This window comes from Ixodes scapularis, unplaced genomic scaffold (assembly GCF_016920785.2).
Source record: "Ixodes scapularis isolate PalLabHiFi unplaced genomic scaffold, ASM1692078v2 PGA_scaffold2__306_contigs__length_199485367, whole genome shotgun sequence".
Taxonomy (NCBI): Eukaryota; Metazoa; Arthropoda; class Arachnida; order Ixodida; family Ixodidae; genus Ixodes; species Ixodes scapularis.
The window spans coordinates 81,614,044-81,640,069 of record NW_024609857.1 but is presented as its reverse complement, the minus strand read 5'-3'; the positions used below and the strand labels follow the sequence as shown (position 1 = coordinate 81,640,069).

The 26,026-nt window shown below is 44.1% G+C and overlaps 1 protein-coding gene across 3 annotated transcripts in view; it reads right to left on the bottom strand.

The window, feature by feature from the left end:
• LOC8041750 (glutamate receptor ionotropic, kainate 2) overlaps positions 1-26,026 on the bottom strand; it is a 398,324-nt gene that overhangs the window by 203,977 nt on the left and 168,321 nt on the right. For all 3 annotated transcript variants that reach the window (XM_040215999.3, XM_040216000.3, XM_040216001.3), the window contains exon 2: positions 25,099-25,254. In XM_040215999.3, coding sequence (XP_040071933.1) covers positions 25,099-25,254 — 156 coding nt within the window. The remainder of the gene's footprint in view (positions 1-25,098; positions 25,255-26,026) is intronic.

The following is a 26,026-nucleotide window of genomic DNA, read 5'->3' as shown; positions in this document are numbered from 1 at the left end:
AATCTTGGCTTAAGTATTTGTAAAAAGAAATATAGTATAAAAATATATAAACCGCTTGATATTAATAAAAACAGATTGTTCAAAAATACGGAGACATTATGACAAGTGCCGCCTTCACCACGCAAAGACAGAGCTCGTCTTTACAAGTGAATACGGTAATTTTTAAACCAGGCTAAAAACGCCAAAATTGATAAATTAATACCTAATAAACCGTCGTAAACTTTGTATATCTTTCATTGGTCTGGCCTTTAATAGTAAAAGAAGTCAATTTTGCAACTGCATTATGACCCCGAAAATTAATAATTAAAAACGTATTAAATCAACTTAGTTAATCAGTTAACTTGTCATGACAATTATTTCCTTGTCCGCCGAGCCTAAAAAAATACATGGTGAAAACGGCACTTGACTAACACTCACCACATTTTTCTAAAATATTTTGGAATGAAAATAGGACGCCTTGTATTTGAGTTAGGCGGACGTGTAAAAATATCTATAAATGACAAAATTGATAAATATGGAATCTTGAACGAGTTTGTGGTTCAATATAGGCGGCTGATGGTTGTCTCCTCTTTACTTTGTCCTTGTCTAGTCGTGCTGTTCTAAACCAAGATGCTCAATATAGGCAGCAACAGTGCAAAAGAGGCTACGTCAAGAGACGAGACACGCTGATAAACAAACAAGGGCAATGACTTAAGACTCATTTGTATTCCGCGTATACTTCATCGCGGGAAAAATATTATGATAGCATTGTTCCTTGGAAAGCAGTTGTTGAACACGTTTGATCTGTAAGTGAATCAATTACTTCTTGAGAAGACGCAACAGGTGACTACAGATAAGTTTTAAGTCAGCACCCTTGTTCCCTTCTTGCTTCTTTTTCCTGGATTTGTTAGATAAGGATGATCATAGGGTGTTATGCTATTTTGTTTTTAATAAAATGTGTATATGATTCAGCAAAATATTTGTAAGCAACAGAATGAACCTTATGTTTGCCCAAAAAGGTATTGTTTTGAATTTTTTATTTGTGTTTTTTGTGTAAAAAGACGGAATATTGATTTCCGTAAATGCGGCTAGACGTAAATTTTAGTACCACAGGTATAAAAAGGAACATTTTTGATAATGTAAATATTTGTATGTATAAAGCACAGAAACTGGACTGGAAGAAGCAGTTACATTTAGTTCATTTAGGCTTTTATTTCTAGTGAAATAAAAATACAAACTTGGCGTTTTGCGAAACTCTTTAAAACTTCTGAGGCCAGATTCACGAAGAGCTCCTTAGTTTACGACAACTTAGCTAAGAAGTTCGTAAGTTACGAACATCGTAAGAAGAGGAGAAATCGATATTCACGAACGCGTTCTTAAGTGAGAGGAGGAAAGCGACGTTGTCGTATGGAAAAACTAAAACTTACCGGTGCTGTTGCTATGGCGACGGCGTCTTCGGCAGCACGAACAACCAATCGGAGAGCTCGGCATTTGTTCGGAGCCGTTCGGAGCCGTTCGGAGCACGTGGATTTTTCATAACAAACACAGGCGGTCTTTCTGCCACCGCTGGTGTGGGGTTCGTATCCGTGCAGTGATATGTAGACGCTAACACGATTTAAACTCGCCGGAATGCCGAGGCCGGGATGCGTAACCATCCCCATTGACTGCTACGAACTCGATCGCTACAAAGTCAACACAACTGTCATCGTTGGTAAAAGACGGCCCGCAGTCGTTTGCACAGCGACGTAGATGGGAACAAATTGCCGCGGCGTTTTTTGCGGCCTCGGAGATGCAGGAGCGAGCCGGCGTTAAAAGAGATACGTTTGGACTATGACAGTGTAAGCAAGAACCACGTAAATGCCTGTTCACACTACGGAACGGACGCGCGCGTTTGATCGAAGTGCTGGATTTGCGCTGTTGGACCGTGAATTGATAAGCGCTTCGGGACCGACCCTTTACAATTGCAACTCGATGCTGACGTGACACCCGGCGAAGAAAGGTTGGACCGGCATTGCGACCCACGAACTGTTACAGCGATCAACTGTGAGGTGCAGTCGTGTCAGAATAAAACGGAATACTAATAACAAAGTGTACATACCATGTTGCGAAGGTAATCCATACGGCGTTTATTTGAGCTTGATATCACACAAAACAGAGATAGAATCGATGAGAGCCCCTTTTCGACGACAGCGTTCGTCACCGTTGCCTCGGAAAACAAGGAGATGACAAGAGGAAGAGATTGACCTCTTAATCTAGAAGTGAGGTCAGCGATCAAACTATAATACGGGAAGGGTTCACAAGGGTCGCGCGGGCATATTCCATTCAGCACGCCAGCCGGTCGTGGGTAGACGGTCTTCGCCAAGGACCGTCAGATCATCGCTGCGCCGAGTCGGAGTGCCTGCTAGGCCTATCTGCCGATCGGTCGGAGTCCGTACTCGTGGCCCTTGAAGTTTTTCCCGGGTGTCTGTGGATCCAGCGTTCTTGTTCGTTCGTCGTGGTCTGTTTCAAGTACTTTTTACTTGTTGCTTGCTGCTTCAAGTCGGGACGCGTGAGAAGCGCACGTAGAAAAATAAACATCCGTTGGTTGTCGCGACCAACTGAGCGACGCTGTCGGCCATGCTGATTTGATCGTAAGAAGTGCGTAAGACAGCTTCGGAGCTGTCGTAGGATTTCGTCGTAACCTGCGCAAAACTTACGAAAATTTCGTTTCGTGAATACGGATTTGTTCTTAAGTTTTGTCTTACGCACATTTTTGGCGTAAGATCGTTTCGTGAATCTGGCCTCTGCTTTTTTGGAGGCCTCTTAACACACCTTTAAAATGCGTTTTTATCCTGCATTTTTTTTGCACAGACAATTTCATGCTTTCGTTTTTTATAACAAGAAAATTACCTCTCATCTATTGCAAATGTGTTTGCACTACGGCCGGAAATATTTGGAAATGTCGAAAAAGGTCAAAATTAAGCAAAATTCGTGCGGCAATAGCAAAAATATATCATCCTCGATTTTCTTTACATTTTTCTCAGGATACTTGGAGACGAATAATATTCAATACATAAAAATATGTCGCATTATATTGTCTTAATTGATAAAAATATGTCTTGCCAGGTTATTTGTTGTAGTCAATTACCGTTGGAGGCTTTCTGTCTCAGCAACTACGAACACCGTATCAGGGTTGGGGAGAAATACTCAAAAATGTATTTGGAAATACAAATACTGGGATACATTAAAATAGTAGTTAAAATACTGATACTGAAATATAACAGTAAAAGTGTATCGCGATACGTATCGGAAATACATTTTAAATAGAGGCAAAAAGTATTTGGAAATACAAATACAGGAATACATTTTAGGGAGGGCAGAAATACAAATACTGAAATACTGATACTGCAATACATTTTTCAGAATTGTTTGAGACGCCAAATGAGATGAAGCTTGAAGTTGGAAGTGGAAGTTTTTGATTCTTAAATTACTTTCCCGTAGGCTTGGCACTTTGCCTTGAAGGTAGTGATTTCGGACGACGAGTAGTCTTCAGAGGGCTCAAAAAAACGTTCTATCAAAGACTAATCGCAGTCCCTTCCCTGACATCCTGTCTCTCTGATGAGGGATCCCATACAAAAATGATCTATGGACGTCTATGGAAAATCCTATGGTGAGCTATCACCTTCTATGGCCCTCTATGGTCAGCCATTAGAAACCATAAAACACGCTATAGCCACCTATAGGAAAATGTATGTCTTCAAAGCTTTAGAATCTCGACCATTCCGATTTCTATACCTGGCTATAGAATAATTTATGACTACGCAGCTATAGACTCGCGACTATTCAATATTCTTTAGCGAGCTATAGAAATATGTATGTCCTTGATGCTATAGATTCGCGACTATTGAATCTGCTTTAGCTGGCTATAGAGTGGTGTATGTCCCTAAATTTATAGAATTGCGACCATTGAATTTTCTTTAGCCTACTCTATAGCGTTTTATGTCACCAAAGCTATAGGCCTTTGACCTTTCAATGTTCTTTAGCCGGCTATAGAGTGGTGTATGTCCTTAAATCTATAGAGTCGCGACCATCGAACTTTCTTTAGCCGTCTTTATAGCGTTTTATGTCACCAAAGCTATAGGCCTCCGACCATTCAATGTGCTTTAGCCGACTATAAAGTGGTGTATGTCCCTAAATCTATAGAATCGCGACCATTGAATTTTCTTTAGCCGACTCAAAAGTGTTCTATGTCACCAATGCTATAGCCTCCGACCTTACAATGTACTTTAGCCGGCTATAGAGGGATGTATGTCTCCCGAGCTATAGACTCGCGACCATCCAATTTTTTCAGTCGGCTCACTGGTTTGCTTAGGCTATAAGCCCGCGACCCTTTTTTTTTTTTTTTTTTTTTTTTTTTACTGCAGATGTACGAAAGTGGAAGAGAGTCATTCATGCGCTCGATCGGGGCGAGAATTTTCTTCAGCCAGGTTAACAGGTTATACGCCCGCGATTACAAAAGCGTCCATAGCTGCCTATAGGGCTATTGCAGTTTTGCCGGCTGCTTTCCCTGCGCATTGCCTTATTTCGGCGTTGACGTCATCTCAATCTTCCGTTTTTTAGCTCCAATTATCTGTCGTTTCCAGTGTATTTTGTAAGTATATGTATTTCGTTGCGCGCCTTCTACGTTGTCCGTGTCCCTGCCATGTTTGTATTTCTTTCTGCCTGCTGTGTTAAATATATTTAATGTTTTTTTTTTTTTGTGTATATTTCGTCGTTCTCGACGCGGCGTCAAGAACGCTGCTTACGCCACTACAGAGGTGAGCTTTACTCTTGTCACGACGGTTTATCGCGCTATAAAGCCGTCTATTGGACTCGTATAAAGTCTCGAGAGGGCGGTTTCGAATGCCGGTGCACATGTCATCGGTGTAGGCAGAGCAACGACGTAGCAATCGCGACGCGAGTGCTGACTGCGCCTCGATCTGGCCGGCCGCGCTCGCTCTGTGGAAATGTAAGCTTGGGACTCTCGAGCCCCGTTAGCTTACTGAAGATGCAAGACACTACTTGGTCGTCGCGAATCCTTTGCCCTTCGAATGGCTTCGAAGCCGTTCCAGCGCCCGGCGTATACCCTACGCAGCGTCCTCCAACAACCGTTCGCACAGCATCGGAACCCTCCGTCTGCGAGCGCCGGCGGCTCGCCGTCGCGGGGATTATGTTCGCGGGAGTTCATATTCGCGGTGTTTCATGTTCACCGCAGGAGTTCATAAAATGCTTCCATTCAAGTCGCAACGATAAATCGTCGGCGCTCGCAGACTGCCAGTAGGCTCCAGAAAGGTTGCGATGCTGCGCGGGCGGTCGCTGACAGGCGCTGCTGCCTAGGGTACGCCGAGCACTGGAACGTTTTCGCCGGCGTTCGCAGGACAAAGAATCTCAACGACAAAGCAGCGCCCTGCATCATCAGCAAGTTAACGATGCTCGAGAATCCCACGCTCGAGAGTCCCACGCAGTCGTCTCTCATTTCGCGATTGCTGCGTCGTCGCTCTGACTAAACAATTCACAGTTCTCTCGAGACTTCATGAGCGTTAAATCGACGCGCCTATAGCGCGATAGAGTGTCGTGACAACCAAAAAGCGTACCCCGGCAGGGGCGTAAGCAGCGGTGCAATGTCTGTCAACGCCCATGTCGAGAACGGCGAAATATACAAAAATAACAGCCGAAAAAAAAATTAATATCATTAGGCACGCGCTACCCTAGGTGCGTCCAATTATCTTTCTGTTCTGCGAATTCAACAAATCAGCAAGCGCTGTGGCTAATTTTTCTTCTTTTTCTTTAAATTATGAGACATTAAACTCATTGGAGCTTCTTGGAGCACACATCCCCACCATGAGTCATCATGGTGCTCAGAGATTGTAATTGATGGCAGTGATATAGACTGAACTCACGGATGAAAAACGTATTACGGCACAAATTTCTTAAACCACTCAATCATGGATGCCACAACGATGCAAAGATTCCCAAAATTGACGTTTAAAAATGCGAACCTAACAGTGTACACATAATTCAAAAGTGCTTGGTAAAAAAAAAAAAAAAAAAAATATATATATATATATATATATATTTATTTATTTATTTATTTGTTTGTGGACATCCTGCGCAAAAAGAAAGTATTCGCCATTAATTATTCATTATGAATTAGAATGTGGGCTAAAAGGCGTAAAATATGATATCTTCAAACATGCCTCGTTTTGGGTCACTTCTGGGAAGTGCAGCTTTAGAAAGAAGTCCAAAAGCTGGGGGGCCTTCACGGAGCTGTCCTGTTCACTCGGTAGTGACAGCAGAGTAGACGCTATGCGTGTTTAAGGCCAATCATGTCTCCGGTTAGGGTCCCGCGACAACTGTCTCGAAGCTGGTGATAACGCTGGACACGGCACCTGCCTTAAGCCCAAGGCCACACATAGCATCCACTGCACTATCAACCTTGGCTCGAACGGTCAACAGGATATAAGTGACACATTCTCTCGCTGTGTTCATTGTTGGTATGCCCCTGAGGATTAGTCTTTGTGATCGCAGCCCCGTTCTGGCCTTGAAGGAGCTCTGCTTTTCAATTTTTCTGTTTTCTCTCTCTCCCTAAGCTAAAAGCATTGCAGAAGGTGCGTACTCGGCAAACCAATCAACCGTAGACTTTCTATTGCTTCACTCCGCTCTCTGTGCGCATGTAACGGAAGGAGCGTGATCACGTGGTTTGACGGATGACGTAATGGCCGCTGCCAATCCCGGAATGAGGCTGCTTGCGGACCTAGTTTCGCGTGTCGTGCGGTCCGCGGGGCTGCTGTGGATTTCGCTTCTATGTTAAAAGGTATCCCGATCGAAAAGTCCTACCCGTATGTCGGCAACAACCGATTTCTTCAAAGAAGCCCAAGACATTCTTGTGATGCGTTCAGTGTTCGGTTCGGCAAATGACAGCTTGTGCTACATCGTGGTGAATCTTCACAGATCCCTTCCTTCTCGGTTTTGTGTTTGAGTGGTTGGTCTGCAGTGCCCGTGTCGACGTATATTTCGGATTACATCTTTCAAGTCCGGTATTTTGAACGTAAGTGCGCTGCAACCTACTCGGCGACAATTGACCGTTCTGTAGTGTCTATCTCCTGGCAGTGCCTATCTTCTGACAGCTGGGAGAATAATTTCCCCGTAATTCTACCGCAGTCGCCTGCCATTAGCTCTCTGAAATCATGTGAAAATTGTAGTTAGAATACTGACATTCTTATTCTCTCTGCGTTTTGTGAAAAGACGTTTCATGGACACCTTTTCGTGGATAGACGCTTCATGGACACACGTTTAGTCGGCACTCGTTACGCGAATTGCACGCTGCAGGGACATTTCGTCGCGCCTGTATTCCTGAGGCGCGTGCTCACCGACTCAGCCCACCCGTTCACGCCACTTCTTGGCAAATCATTACAAAAAAAAAAAAAAAACATATTTTGAGTTGTTTATAAACGTCACGTGATGATGAAACGATCTCGATGAAACGTCTTTTGATAAACTGATTGCATCGCCAATGAGTGGCGACTGGCATTAGAATTTCGGGGGGAAAGGGGGGGGGGGAATTCGGCCGGCTGCCGGGGGACTAGACATTACCCAGGAATTGCCTTTGGTTCTCAGTTGTATAACAGCTCAGTAGTACCTCTTCACATAGTAGAGATTGCTTAGTGTGTGCTTGTCTACAGAATGGGCTGTGTGTAATAAACTTCTAGGAGATTTGAAAACAATACCTTGTGTCTGTTTACCTGTGCTTTTTCAAACACCTGAGTGAGTGCATTTGTTTTTTGTTGTTGTTTTGTTGAAATGTTAGCTCTTTGTTTTAGATGGGGCTACGAAGTTCGGCACGTCTCACAAGGTTTTTTTTAAAGATGTCCAGTGACAACAAATAATTTGTTTCACATTTCTTACGATTGCGGTAAAAAGAAAAACTACAGGCAGCTATGGCACGATGGTAAAGAGACTCATACGACGAGATATAGAAGAAGCTATAGCAAACCATACAAAGAGCAATAGGCAGCTAAAGAAATCATAGAAAAAGCCATAGGCAGCTATTGCACGGTGTCTAAAAAGATCCATAGAGTAAGGCATAGAGATTTCTACAGCACACCATACAAGATGCTATAGGCGGCTAAAGGAACCATAGAAAATTCTATAGGCAGCTGTAGCACGGTGGGTATAGAGAACCATAAGGCGAACTTTAGAATGAGCTATAGCGGACCATACAAGGAGCAATAGGCGGCTAAAGAAACCATAGGAAAAGCCATAGGCAGCTATAGCACGGTGTCTAAAAAGATCCATAGAGTAAGCCATAGAGATCTCTATAGCAAACCATACAATATGCTATAGGCGGTTAAAGGGACCATATAAAATGCTATAGAAAGCTGTAGCACGATGGGTATAGAGAACCATAAGGCGAGCTATAGAATGAGCTATAGCGGACCATACAAAGGGCAATAGACGGCTAAAGAAACCGTAGGTAAAGCCATAGGCAGCTATAGCACGGTGTCTAAAAAGATCCATAGAGTAAGCCATAGAGATCTCTATAGCAAACCATACAATATGCTATAGGCGGCTAAAGGAACCATAGAAAATTCTATAGGCAGCTGTAGCACGATGGGTATAGAGAACCATAAGACGAGCTATAGAATGAGCTATAGCGGACCATACAAAGGGCAATAGACGGCTAAAGAAACCGTAGGAAAAGCCATAGGCAGCTATAGCACGGTGTCTAAAAAGATCCATAGAGTAAGCCGTAGAGATCTCTATAGCAGACCATACAAAATGCTGTAGGCGGCAAAAGGAACCAAAAGAAAAGCCATAGGCGGCTATAGCATCCTTTCTAAAGAGACCCATAGACTAAACCATACAGAATTCGATAGCGAAATTTCCATTGAGAAAGCTATAGACAACTATAGGGGAGACCATAGGGAAAGCTATAGACAGCCATAGAAACGGCTATAGCTAATTGGGCCAATTTGCTATAGCCGGCCATACAAAGGATTTTCTATAGCCGACCATAGACCATTTTTGTATGGGATGCGAAAGGACTTCGACCTCTATATAAATATTATGTTAGCCAAAATTCCATCAAAATGTCACCATGCCCCCGTCCAATAAGGACGCCCCTGTCAACATTCATCAAATGACGTCACGGTGGAATGAACTGGTATTCTTTATCTGTAGTGTGGCCTTGAACATGAAATTTTACCGAGCTGTTGTACAAAAGGACGATACCTGCAATTCGTTGTAGGTTACCTCGTTGAAGATTATGCAAGCAGTGTCATTTGGAATTTTCGAAAAAGGGGGCTACCTGAAAGCATCCTGGAACACATGTCTTCTGTTACGGTTGATAAAACGATACGGTGCATCCCTGTTGTGAAGTCCTTCCTACCCAACCTCCGCCACCGACGCATGGATTGCAGTCCTCAAGTTTCGTCTTGCTTACTCCAGATAGAGACCTCGTGGATTGCGACCTGATGTTGCCGGCACAGGTGCGAGCTCTCCGAGAACCAGCGCGCTCGAGACGAGTCGCAGGTGTACGAAGTCTTGGTCGGCACAGCGAGGCAACGTCTGACCTCCGTCCTGGGTTTCGGATCACCAGAGCAGCGGGTCACTTTCACGTCGGCTGATGACGTACCCCTGAGCCGTGCAATATTACAAGCGCAGCTGCAGGCGCATTCGATTATGTGTTGAACTTCACTGCGTGAGTCATCCTACTATTTCAAGTCAACCACCGCCAGGCTCGTGCTGCAATGGACTGTGACTCAGCTTTGCCGGCTGGGTGTGCTGTGCACGCCAGGGCGAGAGAGACGGTTAGCAGCGCCAATTGGATGCCAGCAAGGAATGACTCAAGAAATTCCTACCAAAGGACCTGCCGCAGAAGATGCTATGATTCCACTCCTGGCACGCCGCCTGGTTCGAATCCCCGACTACGCAACACTTCTCAGAAGAGAGAAGAGGACGCATAGAAAAATAGTTTGGAGAATCGGAAGGAACCTTGGTCAGCATGGTAACAATGCCCCAGCATCTCCTTGACCCTAGTGCCCTCAAAAGTAAAAAAAAAAAAAAGAAGCGCGTTCGGGTTTTTTCTTTTTCTTTTTTTTTTGTGTGTGTGTGTGTGGGGGGGGGGAGGTGTATTTCTCAAGAAATGTAACGAAATACATTTCACCCTGATCGTATCGTGATACAAGACAACATTCAAAATGTATTTCGATACAGGAATACAGATACTAATGAAAAAAGGTATCGCAATGCAGAAATACAGATACAAAATGTATTTCTGAAATACTATCGCGATACATTTGTATCGCGATTTCGCGATACTGCCCAACCCTGCACCGTATTCACAGTGGCCGTAGTTAATAGCATTATCTTCCAGACACCAGAAAAAATCGTACAAGAAAGCGGTGAGATTATTTTATCTTGAGTGACGTGGCTGATATTGCCTAGGAAAACTGAACTTTGCGGCGCATTTGATTCTTAGGGTGTTGTGATTGGTTGACTGCTCTGCACCACTGCGCTATATTCCCAGGGTAGAATTTTAATGTGGGTCGCCTGTTGACAAAACGATTGGAGTCATTTATCTAGACATCGCTATGCTCTGATTCCAAGTATGATGAATGGTAGAAGACGTTACGAGTTCTCTTACTCAATTCAGTGTTTGAAGTGACAACGCGTCACTGCGCCCCTCTTAAAGGTTACGTGAGACTCGCACAAAATTGGATTGACTTGTATGACTCGTAGCGTCGTCTTTTCTTCATCGCAAAGTGAAACTGAGCATATGAACAGGAGACGTAATATTATGCACAAAATGATGGAGGACTTGGCGAGGGCGGATAATAGCAGGTTTCGTCAAATGAAAGAATCGAACAAGGGACGAATTGTAATGCCTGATAACGTCCTTCGACCAGCGTTGCTCCCTCGTGCAAGTAACGCCTGGATTTTTTCTCTCAGATGCAAATTTTTAACTAAAACAAGGAAGCTTTTTTTTTTTTTCCTTTTTCGGAAAAGTAACGTGTCTTTTGGTTTTTGGACATGTTCTGCTTCGTCATAGAAAAACTGTATTAAAAACAAAAATTACGAATGACAGCTAGCCCTGTGACCATCTTTATCTGAAAACACCCTCCTGTTTCCCTAATCATTTTTGAGCTGCTGCTGCTCTCTACAATGGCAACATTTAATGTGATGGCATTATAATTTAAGATTAAAACTATTTTTATGTGCAGGTTTATAAAGCGAGAGACATATATAAATACCAAATTCAAACAGATTAATTATGCTACACTGGAGCAGTGTAGTCCATTTATAATATCATGGATGTCCGAAAAAACTATTTGATATCGATGTCTTCTTATAGTAGACAACTCCCAATCTTGGACGTTAATTGAAAAGCAAGATGTAGCAAGGCGGGCAAGTAATCAGGGGGAAAGGCCCATGGGGCCCACCCCCCCCCCCCCTCGACATCTTCCATTTCGCTGGTACCTCCTCTCCCCCCTCCCCGTCATACAGCATTTTGTCATGGGCGCCCCCCCCCCCCCTCCCCCCAAAAAAAATCCTGGCTCCTTTCTGTAGCAAGGGAAGGCATTAAATTCCTTCGTGAATTCTAGACGCACTTAAAATCTACAAGCGTATGAAAGCAGCGCGGTTTCCTACTTTGGTGTTTTTGGAACTAACAGGAGCATGCCATTTTTTTAAACGTGTGATAGAAATCCTTTTATGCCTTTACATTCTACGAAGCATGTATTCAATACTCTCAGAAAAATACTTTCCCTGGATAGCTCTGATATGATTACATTTTTTTAACAACACAATTCAGTGACGATGCAAATCAATCAAGGTAGTGCCTCATTATGTTTTGTTTTAGTGCATGAATACTACTAAATTAGGGTTCAAAGCTTTCAAAGTTGAACAGAGGACATTTAGATGATTCATGTTGAAACAAATCTCCAAAAATACGCATCGGTTATAAATGAAACAGTTGATAGAGCGCCCATCTACCATCCATCAGCCACTACGCAAGTCTGTCTTGAAGTTACCCTGTGTTTCAACACCGATCTATATATATTCTACTTGTACATGCAGCTAGGGAGCAGCACATAAGTGCCCCCTTCCCCCCCGCCACCTTTCCTCCCAGGTTGTAGCGCTTTAATTGTTTATATTACATTTGCTGCTGGACTCAAACCGAAAGTTCCACTCTGAATCAATTCTGAGCCGTGTGAATAGATACTTCCATATAAGATAAAAGCGGCTCTCAGATGACCCATACAATTAAAAATCAATCGCCATGAATGGAATTCTGATTTATGAATTCCTTTACAGAGCGTTGTAATTTACATTGAGGTCCCATTGCTGTTTCAACCTTGGTGCGCTTTTTTGAAGGACCGATGGCAGATTGATTATTTCACTGCTATTCTGGCGATGTGATTAACTTTTAGATATCGACGGAAATTCCAGCCTAATGGTTTGCGGGAGAATACCGAGGCCGGCACTAGCTGGAGGGCTTCACATCGCAAAGTGTTTGTTTGGTCAAGCAGTCATCTTGAGTTTTGTGAAAGTGCTGATGACGTCCTATCAAATTCGGTGTTCGGTTGTGCATATGCCATAGACAACGTTAACACCAACCAACCTTCCAATAGAATTGTAATGGAAATTACTGTTTTCGTAGTAGAACATTATGAACATTATGAACTGCTGCTAGCTTGTCGTAAGATGACAGAAATCATTCCTTCATGAACTTTTGTGTAACTTCAAACCAATCTGTGTGGTTCACTCCAGATTAATTTCAAAAAATGTTTTATTCATTGAGCTTCTTATCTTTTTTTCTTGTGATTCAAGAAAAGGCGCGATGTTTTGTCCAGACCAAATAAATTATTTTCGTATTTCGTATAAGTAAAGTGCGTAGTATTACGCCCTCACGTCGACACCTTTCCATTATAATATGTGTATGTATGTATCTGAACTGAACGCCTAAAAACAAGGACAAGAGGAAAAGAGACAACACGTTGGCGTACTCGCAACTGAAAGTTTAATTTGAAAAACACTCATATATACGGTTCGTAACACAACACGTCATTACCCTAGCTTCCACTCTTCCAGCAAAAATACAAATTCCTTACCAAGAAGGGCCAATTATGGCCGGTAACGCACTTGCTTGTGCCTCATGTTTTTATTTCAAAGACTTCCTGTATCTCTCTTGTTCTATTATTCCCCATCCTTCCGAGGATCTTAATCTCCGAAAAAAGGTGAAGTGCACTCGCATCTATTGCAATGCACTGCCAAGTGGATAGAGGGTGACTGTTTAGCGGCAGCAGCACGCTCCCTTGTACGATCATTAACGCATCGCCCAGTTTGGCCCACGTAAGAGCGGCCGGATGAAAATGGAAGAGGTACAAGCAAGTGTGTCAGCGAGCCATCATTGGCCCTTCTTGATAAAGAATTTGCGTTTTCGCAGAAAGAGTGGGGGCTAGGCTACTGGCATGTTGTGTAACGAACCGTATAAAAGTGTGTATGTGTTTTCTTGTTTTTTTTTTTTCAAATTAAACTTTGAGTTTTGAGTACGCCGAAGTGTTGTCTTTTCTCCGTCTTGCCCTTGCTTTTCGGCGTTCAGTTTAGATGGAAGACCAAGTAGCTCAACTAAATATTTTTATGTGTATATGTAAATTATATGAATATAATTTTTTTATTGGCGATGTTTGAGCGCGGGACACTTTCCATTTTGAAATATGAAGTTTTACAAAATATTCCTGAATATTTCCGTATTGTCGTGCGGAATGATACTATAAATGTCTGAAACTAAAAAAAAAAAGTCATTTTAGTTTGAACCGCCATGCAACAGTACGGAGTTATTTTAACTTATATACATTACAAACATAATATTCGTTACAGTCTCAAATATTTCCGCCTTCTGGACAACTCAAACCAACTTTAGTATCGTCATTTTACTTGGTGCAATATATCTTATCCCTCTAAAGTGTTACGTTGATATGAACAGTAAAACTTAGTCTGAAGGAATGGATTTTCGTTTTCAGAATATTTATGTTGGCGCAAAAAGTCTTTTTTAATTAACGGCAAATATCTCAGTCTATTATTTTTCCTTTTGACATATTAAATTGCAAAAGTTATAAGGTGGGCAAATTACTTGGATACTAGCATCCCTTTGTGTTCGATGCGTATACAGTGGCAGGTCCTAGACCATTAGAGTAGATTGGATTGAAAATATAACATGTCTTCAACATCACCCAATTAGTGCCTCTAGTTCGTTAAATTAAATATACCAACATTAAAGGACATCGTTTCAAATTAACGTTCCTTGATTTTTCTTTTTTTTTTTGCTTAAAAAAGTTGTTTTTACAGCCACTACTTTATCCTTAATTTCAGCTTGTGGGTAATGGTCGTTTTCGTGCATTCGCCGTATACGACATAACAAGGAAGGCACGATTTCTTTAGGATAATTATATATTTCTTGATGAGTGCCATTTAAGTATCTATTAATTTAAACATTTCGAAGGAACAGGGTCGTCAAAAATTCATTAGCCACTACTTTTTTTTACTAAGAAGTGCACATAAAATAAATTAGTGTCACCGTACGTTCAAGCCCTCCCACATAAATTTGTTCTACTACCAAAACGCTTAATTAGCCAACCGTTTCAGTTGCCTGCGGGAGCGTGTTTATAAAATTATTTTGTACAATAATGATACGGTTGATTTCAAATTAGTGTGAATATTTGCTAAGTTCTAACTCGGGTTTAAACATTATTTTTGCGAATGACTACAACGGCTAATATTTATTATATTCCGCGGTTTTATTCATTAGACAGAATGACGCTGACGACAATAGAAGCGTCTGGTAGTGCTCCATAAAAAGACGTTTGTGGTTCATGCGCGTGCCGTTTCTGGATGAAGAGGCAGTTTTTTTTCTGTTCGGCTGGCTACAATTGGTGTTTTCACTGCAAGTGTCTGAACATCGGCCATGAAGAATACGACATTTACATGGAAGGCGGCAAGAGCCCTTCTAAGTGCTCGGGCTTCACACGGAAAAACAAGATGGTATCCAAGAATAACAGCAAGAACGTTTCTGCCGGTGTCATGGTCCCGCCCTCCGAACCGCTGGACGAGACAGCTAACGTTGGACTGCATAAGAACCTCGTCTTATTAACCTCCTCACTGGACGAAAACCTCGTCCCACCATATCTTCTGCGCTTTATCGGAAGCCTGTCGGGCAGAGTGGATGTATTAACTGCAGAGGTCAAGTTCCGCAGGGCTGAGAAAAGCAATCTTCGCTCCGGAGTTGTACAAGTAGGCGGAAACGTCATGGAGAGGGTGCAGCTCCTTTCACTACCGTCCATCCAATCGCCTCTGTATGCTCCCGTCGCATCAAAGTCGCCTGTTACATCAATGTCCGTAATGAATCCATCGTCTGTGCTATCCCCTAGGGCCTAGAATATTTCCACCCAGCTCGGTCGCGCGTCCGAATCCTGTCATCGCAAGCCAGGATTTGCTCTTTGCGAATCAAGTCAATACTTCGCTTCAAAGCACCGGAGATGAGGGTTACACACTGGTCGGACTCCGACGAAGTTGCAAGCTGTCACTTGGAACCGCCAAAACGAACAAGGTGACTTCTATTCCTAGGACGCTACGAGGTCCAAAGCTCTTTGCATTTCAACTTTATCCTGAGATGAGTGTCGCCGATGTCCTCGCGCTAACTGAGACCTTTTTGAAGAAAAGGTTGGTTGTTCAGTCGATACTGATGACGATGTTTGGTAGGTACTCTTCTGCACACCTTCAAGGCGATGAATCAGCATTTTATTTAATAAACAATGCCAAAGTCTGACCTGAGGGCAGCATCAGTCCTGTGAACGATTTCACTGCTCTAGTGTTCATTATGTTGGCCCGGTAGGCTGTGGAAATGTCGGGCAAGATTATTCTATCAAAATGTAAGAGGCTTTCGTACAATAGCCGACGAGTCCATATTGCATTTAACAGACATATATATATATATATATATATATATATATATATACATATATATATATATATATATATATCACTCTGTTTTTACTTGGTAAAATTGGTTATTTCAAGATTTTTAAATCAACTTCAACAAAGATCTCAAAGTGCACAATTTTCTTTACTTATTTAGACATTCTGCATAAAATAATGAAATAGTGTCGCTCTGAACGTGTATGAAATTGACGCGAATCCCAACATTTCGAATCATATTTATATTTTGTGGTTTAATTTCTAGTTGTTGTTTTTATATAAATATATCATTTGATACGTTTCGAGCATGTACAAAAATACTAAAACGCGGAATATCTGAAACCGAGTAAGACCTAAATCACATACTCCGAGTGAGTTCATCTCAATCATTTATTTAAAAATATGACCGGAAACACGAAGCCCTAAAAAAATTCTCATCCCAAAAAAAGCTATGAAAATACTTCTGAAATTTGAATTGAAAATATATTAACACGCTTTTTGCCTCCCCACAAACCTACACCGTAAAAAACCCGTGCTTCATCCGTTCCTTGGCATCACTGAGAAAAAAACCTCCCAGTTATCTAGTACGTTAATCAGCCTTTCAATAAAAACTTTTATCAAAAAGTGCAGATAAAACATATTTTATGAAAAATTCCGTGCTCTGTCGTCTGTGCTCTGTGTTTATTTTTTCGTGTGTAAACATTAATCAGCCTTTGTCTATTTCTCATCTGGTGGTGTCCTATCGCAGTGAATAGCGGCCGCAGCAATTACTGCCACCGGAGTGTGCGTGTGTGCCTCTCTAGAGCAGAATACCAAACAGTGATGATTCCTCGAGGCGACCTCGGTACATACAAGCTGTGGTGAGGATAATTTTCTGCCGTATGAATACTTAGTTCGACATAACTACATGCCAACTATTGTGATAGACTATTGAGAAATTTTGATTCACGCTAAACCTATTTATGTGAAAGTACATATTGTTTCCTGGCGTTCAGTGTTCCAAACCACTTCGTGCAAAAAAAAATAATGTTTAGCCGTGCTTTTTTTATTTATATCAGCCTCGTGCAGCAGAGTGTACACGGCTGGTGCGGTGTTATAGTCTTTCAAAAAGGTTGGCCAAAGAGCTCACAATATCTGCCGATCGCGACCGTGTTTATTTATTTATTCTTGAGTTGAGGATGCCCACCAACAGCTAAACGCCCTACCGGTGGTACACCTTAATACATTCACAACGAAACAAGTAATGCGAACACTGCAATAATAAAAGTACAAAGACAACACTAAAATGCAGATGCCATATGTCATTTTCCCTACCACTAAGTGTTTTCAAATCGCTAAAATTCATAAAGAGATCTTTTGCAGGTGACTCTAAATTGGTTAGAATGTCTCAGAGCACAAAAAGTTCAGTGTTAGTACAGACAAGCGGCTGCAGGGTTTTTTGTCTCTCTCTCTTTCTTTGAACTGAAAGGCTAGAAACAATATTGATAATATGCTGAAAAGCTCATAACCTAAATTTTACGTTTTTCAAAGCTATGTTACACACAAATTAAAAAAAGAAAAAAACCTTTCATGCCGTTTTCACGCAGAACTATGTTGCGCATTGTATAAACCTGGTGTTTTTGTGCTATCACGGACAATATCAACTGAAACAGTCCTTCATGCTGCTTTGATCTACATGCCACTCGATGCGATAGATGTGTTTTGAAATATAAATATAATCCGAAGTTGGATTTTAATTCGTAGGATTAGTCGACAAATTGAAAAATAAAAGAGCTTGTTGCCACCGCAGAAGCCAAAAAAGGCCCCTTCGAGTGTTGCAGATCATGTTGTCCATGGGAGTACACCACTCGAGTGCAGCAATGATGAAATGTACGGCGGAGGGAAATAGGTTCCTCGTTAAATAGTAAAAGTGGACACGTGCTGAACGCTCAAAATGTTATGGATTGCACTGTGCAGCATCGCCACGAAGACAACCACGGACAATATCCATTTTCTTGTATGAGCGCTTCAAACAAGCGCTTGTTTGTGGTTGCACCGCGATGGGCGCAAGGCGGATTTTCCTTTCGAAAAGAAGAAAACCGTTTCTAAGTTGCCCGGCAGTGAAGGCGAACATACTTTTTTTGCAGCTAGTTGAGTTCACTGTTGTAAACAATTAACAACGTTTTATTACAGTTCTCTCTAATTTTGTATTCCGATTTAGGCTATTTTTTTCAATATACATGTTTGTTTTTGCGCATGGATAGGGGTGGGTGTGTGTGTGTGTGGGGGGGGGGGGGGTGATACAGCTTTGTAACCAGAAGTACACTCAGAGTAATATTCTAAGCTACATCTTCATTCCATTTTTTTTAGGTATATTCATGAGATATCTAGACTCGGCACACTAATATATCTGAAAATAAAATATATTTCAGCGCAAACATTTCTAAGCCTCATTAAGACTTAAAAAAACATTTAAACACAATGAAGTATACGTTTTAGTAACGCGAACAAAATGTAGCCTAAGTCTAAGCACACCAATGCAATGCGAGTGAATACTGATAGTTTAATAGAGCTACAGATATCACACATAGCTTTAGATGTACTTAAAAACGGACCGTCTATATTTTTGTTTTTGTTTTATTGAGACACCTCCGAATTCCCATCAAAAACATAGATATATATGAGCTCTGCAGTGGATAAATAAAACAAAGAACTAGTTTAGGGCAATACAATGCAAAATAAAGAATGCCCTCACTGATGAAACACGGACGTTAGCTACTACTATAATTGAGTTGCAGTACTAATATATTTGTTATTGTCCCCAATTATTACTTTCGCTGTTCCACGAGTGTCCTGCGATACCAGAAAAGGACTTCGAAATAATAACACAGGATGAAAACCGTATCTGGACCCAATGAGATAAAGTCAATACAATATTTCGGCGTATGTTAATACAAACGTAGTTCATACTCGCAGCCTACCAAACGAAACTGCATGCTTAAAAAGCCTCGCAAAAAAAATGACGAACACCATGTTATGCAAAGTCATATGGCCCCCCTTTTTGGATGCATTCATCTACAAGAGATCCAGTGAGCTTTTCACCATAGAATAAATTGTTGGAGCGTTTAAGTGTCTCTTAATAAGCCATATCACTGGCACGAGGACATCGAAGACGAGGAGAAAATCGGCCAGAGACGTCTTAAAAGGGTGCGCGTGGCAAGGAGCTGGCGGCCGGGGGAGCGCGTGGCCTGGGCGCGAGACGAGGCTCGTGTTTGGAACGGTTGGGAACGACACGTCAGATCGCATCGCTTGCAGCTTGTAGATAATGTAAATAAAAGTTTGCTTGAATGTAACCATCGACGACTGCCAGAGGTTCCTACATTGGTGCCGAAACCCGGGAGGAACGACTGAACGAGGGGAACCTGGTGGTTTACAGCAACTTTTCATCAAGCCAAGCCAGAACGATCGGCGATCATGGACGTCCTCAAGAAAAAACGGAAGACGCATCGGATGCAAGTGACACGACTGACTGGTGAGGCCGACGCGTTACTACTCTTAGCTACGCCAAGCGTCAACAACCTCGAGGTTCTAATCGAGCGTATTCATCTGGCCCGCGACCAACTGAACGACGTGGACGCGGCGATCGAACCTCTAATCACAGGACAAGATGCAGAAGCAGAGTTCAGTCATGCGATCGAGTATTCGGACAAGATCGTCACGTACCTCACCAAACTCAAACAAAAGATGAAGAGCGTGGAGGGCAGCCACCAAGCAAGGGGACCATCGAACGGAGATCGGAACGGAGGATCCTCGGTGACATCAAAAATCAAACTCCCAAAATTGAAACTAATCCAATTCAACGGGCACCTAAAGGACTGGCAACCCTTCTGGCAGCAATTCGATACCGTCATTCATCAAAATCCGGAACTCACGCCGTCAGAAAAGTTCAACTATCTGCGATCATCGCTGACCGGCGATGGAGCAGCCGCCATCGGTGGATTGCAGCCGACCGCTGAGTGTTACGCAGACGCCATCGAGCTCCTGCAGCAGCGGTTCGGGAAGCAAGAGACGCTTATCCAGGACCACATGGAAGGTCTCATGGATATACAGCCAGTGCCACCACAACGGAACACCCGAGCCCTACGGCGTTTCTACGACACTCTACAGTCGCACATCAGAGGCCTTAGAGCGTTAGGGGTGGGCGAAGAGGCGTATGGAGCTATGCTCTACACAGTTCTTTTGCGAGTGCTACCGAGAGATATCACTCTCGATTTCAACCGGAAGATGTCGGCGGAAGAGACCGGGAATGCCAACGCCGCAAGGGCATCAATGACAGACGCCAGTTTGGAATCCGCCCCTCAGCAAGTACACCTGAGGGCTCTGCGGTTTATCCTCGACTTTCTACGCATCGAGGTGGAGAGCCGCGAAAGGACATCAAAACACCAGCTGGATGACGCCGTCGGTAAGCCCAGACCTTCTTCTCTGACGCATGGCTCTGTGAAGAGGTCAACGATCAACGCTCAGACTCGCAGTTCCACCGTGGCGGCATTGCACGGCAGTGTGGACGTCTTAGAGTGCTTCCTTTGCAAGTCAAAAGCGCACGGAACACCGGAATGTAACGCAAGAATCGGGCTAGCGGAGAAGAAGCGTAGGTTGCAAGCAGACCAGGCGACCGTGCTAATAGCAACGCTGCAGGATGTAGAAGCCACATCGGTTCTCCGACATTTCTGGGAGCTAGAAAGCGTGGGAGTTACCGACCCGCCAGTAGAGGATCCCTCGGACAGCGCCGTGAGACGAGAGTTCGAAGCCAACATTACGAAGACCGCCGGTAGATACGAAGTGGGCCTTCCATGGAAATCGGACGTAAGGCTGGCAGACAACATGGAGGTGGCAAGAAGGAGGTTGGAGAATCTACGTAAGAAGTTGACCAAAAATCCCGATCTCCTACAGAAGTATGACGAAGCGATTCGGCAATACCAAGTCAACGACATGGCGGAGAGGGTCGATGAAGAAACACAGAACGAAGGTGCAGCAGGGGTGTATTACATGCCCCACCAGGCTGTTGTCCGCGAGAACAGCAGCACCACCAAACTTAGGATTGTGTTTGACGCTTCCTCTCACGGCGCAAACTGTAAATCCCTGAACGAAAACTTGGAGAGTGGACCGAACATGAATCCAGATCTCGTCGCCCTACTTCTGAGGTTTAGGACGCACCGAGTAGCGTTAGTGGCGGATGTGGAGAAGGCTTTCCTGCAGATCGGAGTCAAGGCTGAGGATCGTGACGCACTGCGGTTCCTCTGGTACAAGGAACCGCCGATCCAAAATCAACCGGTACCAGAGGTAGAGACCTGGCGAATGACGAGGGTGACTTTCGGTGCAACGTCGAGCTCGTTCCTTTTGGCGGCTACCCTGCGGCACCATTTCGCGGCGATGGAGAACACATACCCAACAACGGCCGAAAAATTAAGCAAGTCCGTATATGTTGATGACCTGTTGACCGGAGCGAGCAACGAAGACGAGGCTAAGAAGTTGTACGCCGAGGCGAACGAGGTGTTTAGGCAGGCCGGTATGAGACTCCACAAGTGGGGTTCAAATAGCGCGTCACTAGCGGAGGTGTTCGAGGAGGACGGCGCAGGCCAAAAACCACTCGGACAAGTCGCGAACGTGCTCAAGGTGCTCGGAGTAACTTGGGAACCCAAAGAGGACAATCTCATGTTTTCGCCGGAGCACGTGATGGAGACTGCTCGCCACCAAGAAAATACGAAGCGCTTCGTGCTGCAAACGACAGCTCGCCTTTACGACCCTCTGGGATTCTTGGCACCCATCGTCGTGAGAGCCAAGATCTTGTTCCAGGAAATCTGGAAACTAAACCTGGACTGGGACGATGTGCTACCAGATCACCTGCAAGACGAGTGGACCGGGAGGTGCAGCGAACTTGTCGAGCTAGAAAGGGTCAAGATCCCAAGGTTTTGCGACGACGGATTGCAAGGCAAGGTGACCCACCGATCATTGCATATCTTCGCCGACGCCAGCACCGCTGCCTACGGAGCCATGGTCTACCTTCGCACTATCGACGACACAGGAGCGACGACGACGACGTTATTGCTCGCAAAAGGCCGAGTGGCACCCCTCAAGACTGTCACACTGGCGAGATTGGAACTGATGGCCAGCTTGATCGCCTCAAGGTTGTCCAAATACGTTCAAACCTGCTTTGAGCTTGAGGTGAAGGACGTTCACTTCTGGACGGATTCAATGATCACGCTTTACTGGATCAGGGGAGAGGCCTCCCGATGGAAGCTGTTCGTCAAGAATCGAGTGCAAGAGATCCAGAGCAATTGTGAAGGCGCGACGTGGCACCACTGCCCGGGAAAAGAAAATCCCGCTGACCTTATGACACGAGGTCTGACCGCATTCCAGTTGGTCTCCAGTTCACTGTGGTGGTCGGGGCCGAGTTGGTGTCCACTGCCAGCGACAGAATGGCCCAAGGAAAGGTGCGGAGAACTCCCTCGAGACGCCCTCGAGAAGAGAGGATCGAGAGCAGAAGCGTTTGAAGTCACAGTAACGCCCATTCCAGAGTTGATCGATATCTCGCGATTCAGCTCTGCTTCAAGGATCAACAGAACAACGACTTGGATTTTTCGATTTCTCCACAACGTCAGGTCAACTGAAAGACGAACGGGACCACTGACAGCCGAGGAGATCGAGGCAGCGCGAACTCACTGGATAAAGGAGGTGCAGCGCTCGGCGTTCGCTACCGAGCTTCGCTGCGCGACCAACTCTACGAAGACCCCGCCTGGTTCACTCCTTCAAGACTTCGCCACTTTCATCGATCAGCAAGGTGTACTTCGTATTCGAAGTCGCCTCCAGTCTGTCAACATGACGTTTGACGAACAAAACCCGATCGTCCTGCCCAAGCAGCATCGATATTCAACTTTGCTGGCAATCGACGCGCACCGACAGCTGCTGCACGCGGGAGTCAGAGATACTCTCGTGCAGCTCCGTAACCAGTATTGGATTCTGCGGGGCCGAGAGCTGGTGAAGAAAGTAGTGCGTGCCTGCGGGACCTGTCAGCGCTTTAGCGCGACCCCCGCGAGTGCCCCCACGGGACCCCTGCCGGATGCCCGGACAACACGAGCGGACCCTTTCGAGGTAGTCGGCACGGACTTTGCGGGCCCCCTCTACGTCAAGGGCAAGGACCTCACATGCAAGTCCTACGTGGTGCTGTTCACGTGTGCAGTCACGCGGGCTGTGCACCTGGAGTTGGTTCCAGACCTGTGACCCGGAGCTTTCTCTTTGCCTTCCGTCGCTTTGTGTCGCGCCGAGGGCTGTGCCGCGTAATTTATTCCGACAATGCGTTGACCTTCAAACGAGCGTCGAAGGAACTCACGGAACTGTGGAAGACGTTGCGCCACCCAGACGTAGTCAACCACTTTGCGAACGCGGGTATCCAGTGGAGGTTTATTGTTGAGAGAGCCCCATGGTGGGGAGGATTTTACGAGAGGCTTGTGCGCTCGGTAAAGGTGTCTTTAAGAAAGGTTATCGGAAGGAACTGTCTGGATACAGAGGAATTGACCACCGTTCTGATTGTGGTAGAGGCCGTGTTGAATTCGCGGCCATTAACGTTTGTGCACGACGCGGTCGGAGAGGGGACCCCGCTGACGCCGGCCAGTTTCCTAGTTGGAAGGCGGCTGACGACACTTCCGCCGACGGGTGGGGACACGCTCGCTTCCACACCGAAGGAGCTTCGCTTGCTCTGGCGGCAGCGAAAAGAACTGCTTAATCGATTTTGGGGAAGATGGAGGGAAGAGTATCTTCGAGAACTCAGGTCAGCGTACGCCACTCAGAATAGGCAGTCTACGCCCATCAGAGAGGGTCAAATTGTTTTGTTAAAAGAGCCGCTTCCACGCCTGCTATGGAAGCTCGGGCGAGTAGAAAGAGTGTTCCCCGGCCGAGATTCTCGGATCCGGTCGTGTGAGATCCGAGTGCATCGCGGCACCATATTGCGAAGGCCAGTGCAGCTTGTGTATCCGTTGGAGTTAATGGAAGTTTAGAATGGACTTCCATCCATTCGGTGGGGAGTGTGTTGGAGCGTTTAAGTGTCTCTTAATAAGCCATATCACTGGCACGAGGACATCGAAGACGAGGAGAAAATCGGCCAGAGACGTCTTAAAAGGGTGCGCGTGGCAAGGAGCTGGCGGCCGGGGGAGCGCGTGGCCTGGGCGCGAGACGAGGCTCGTGTTTGGAACGGTTGGGAACGACACGTCAGATCGCATCGCTTGCAGCTTGTAGATAATGTAAATAAAAGTTTGCTTGAATGTAACCATCGACGACTGCCAGAGGTTCCTACATAAATAGTGACGAAATCAATTCTATCAACGTTACAATCTCAGTCTCAAAACGGCATGGTAAGCATTTGGCAAGTTTAAAATGCGAACTGTAGAGTTTCATAAACTTGCAGGGTGTATAGAAAGCTAAGTGCTGCATGACAAGCGGCATTTTTTTCTTTGGCACTCATTCAATGTTTGCGTTGAGTAACTAGTTTCTTTGATCCTGCAGGACACATTGCAAATTAATGAGTACAATGCAATCTATAGAAGGAGCTAATTTGATGTACAGGCATAGTGAAATGTTTTCTTGTAAAATTAATTTTGTAATGAGACTGTTAATAAATTTACGACGCAAACAACGCCTTGATCTAGACTTTGTCTAAAATCGAAGCGTTCTGGCGACTTAGCCACATTACGAGATCCCTCCGCAGTTGGCAGTGATATTGGAACGACCCATACCTATAAGGGGAATACAGACAAGGACGTCTTTAATGCTTTGGACGCTAAACGAGTTTTCTAGTTTTCTCAGCACTGTCGGGCAGCCAAGTCCACTTTTTGCGTTAAAATGAAAAATGTGAAAAAAGTTACTAGTCATTGAATTACAACTGTTCCTGACTCGCTCTGGATTGCTAATTTATTGCCTGTTGATGTATTTTGCGCAATATTGTTGCACGCATGTTCATCAAAACAATGATCTTCAGTATCACGGATTTTTTGCTGCCGAATATTACTTCATCTGCCCAGATACGCATATCTTTTAGAGAAGGTTGACCAGGTAGACACAAAAGGTTCAACTTAATTTTAAAAAGCTGTTACTCACCTGCTTTAGATGCCTGGAAGCTATCCCTTGGTTTTAAATTCTGGAAAATGGCTGAAAGCGTGGTCCGCGGCAGAACGTCGTTGTTTAAGTTGATCCTCTCCAGCGCGTATGTGAACGCCCGTTCGTGGTCGTTGCTTGTAGCATCAAAGAGACCTCCTGGGATTAATAAAAAATCAACAAATTAAAAAAAAGAAATAAAAAAAAACTTGAGGTTGCAAAAGATTCAGTCCATCCGCCGAAGTCACGAGCTCATTCGAAATGTTTCAAGTTCGGTCACCAGATTCTATTACCTTGAACGTGATTTTTACATACATCTAATCCATCTATTTCTTCTAAGCACTTGTATTTTATTTTCAGATTTATTGGCATCACCCTCTTGTTGTTTTTTTTTTTTTCACAAAATCGATCAATCTTTTTTGAATTTGCAAATTCATAACTCCTTCGAACAGTTCTTTTTTTATTTATCTGGAGAAACGGATACCTATAGATGATTATAAACATACCTATATATCTATTTCTTTTGATATTTTTGTATTTATGACTTAAACTCGTTTTGAAGTATATTATGACAAACCAGCTCCTTCTCAACGTTTTTTTTCCTATTTCAATTTATTTTCACCTCATGAAGATTACACTTAAGTTGTCCCGACTTCAATTAATATTCAGTTGGACTCTTAACATCTTTATCAAAATAGAGAATATACATCATGTTGACAAACTGTATATCCAGAAGCGCACTCGTAAATGTCTCTCTAGCTGTGAAACCAGATAAGTGAAAATATGGTCAAGGCAAACCGGAACACGCGAGCATAACTTCAGACTTTTTCCGATTTGTCTCAAACCTATTTACATTCTAAAAGCCATTCTTTAGGTCCGGGCATAACGAAAAAGACACTCATCTGCTTTGCTTTCAGCAGCCGTCACAGAC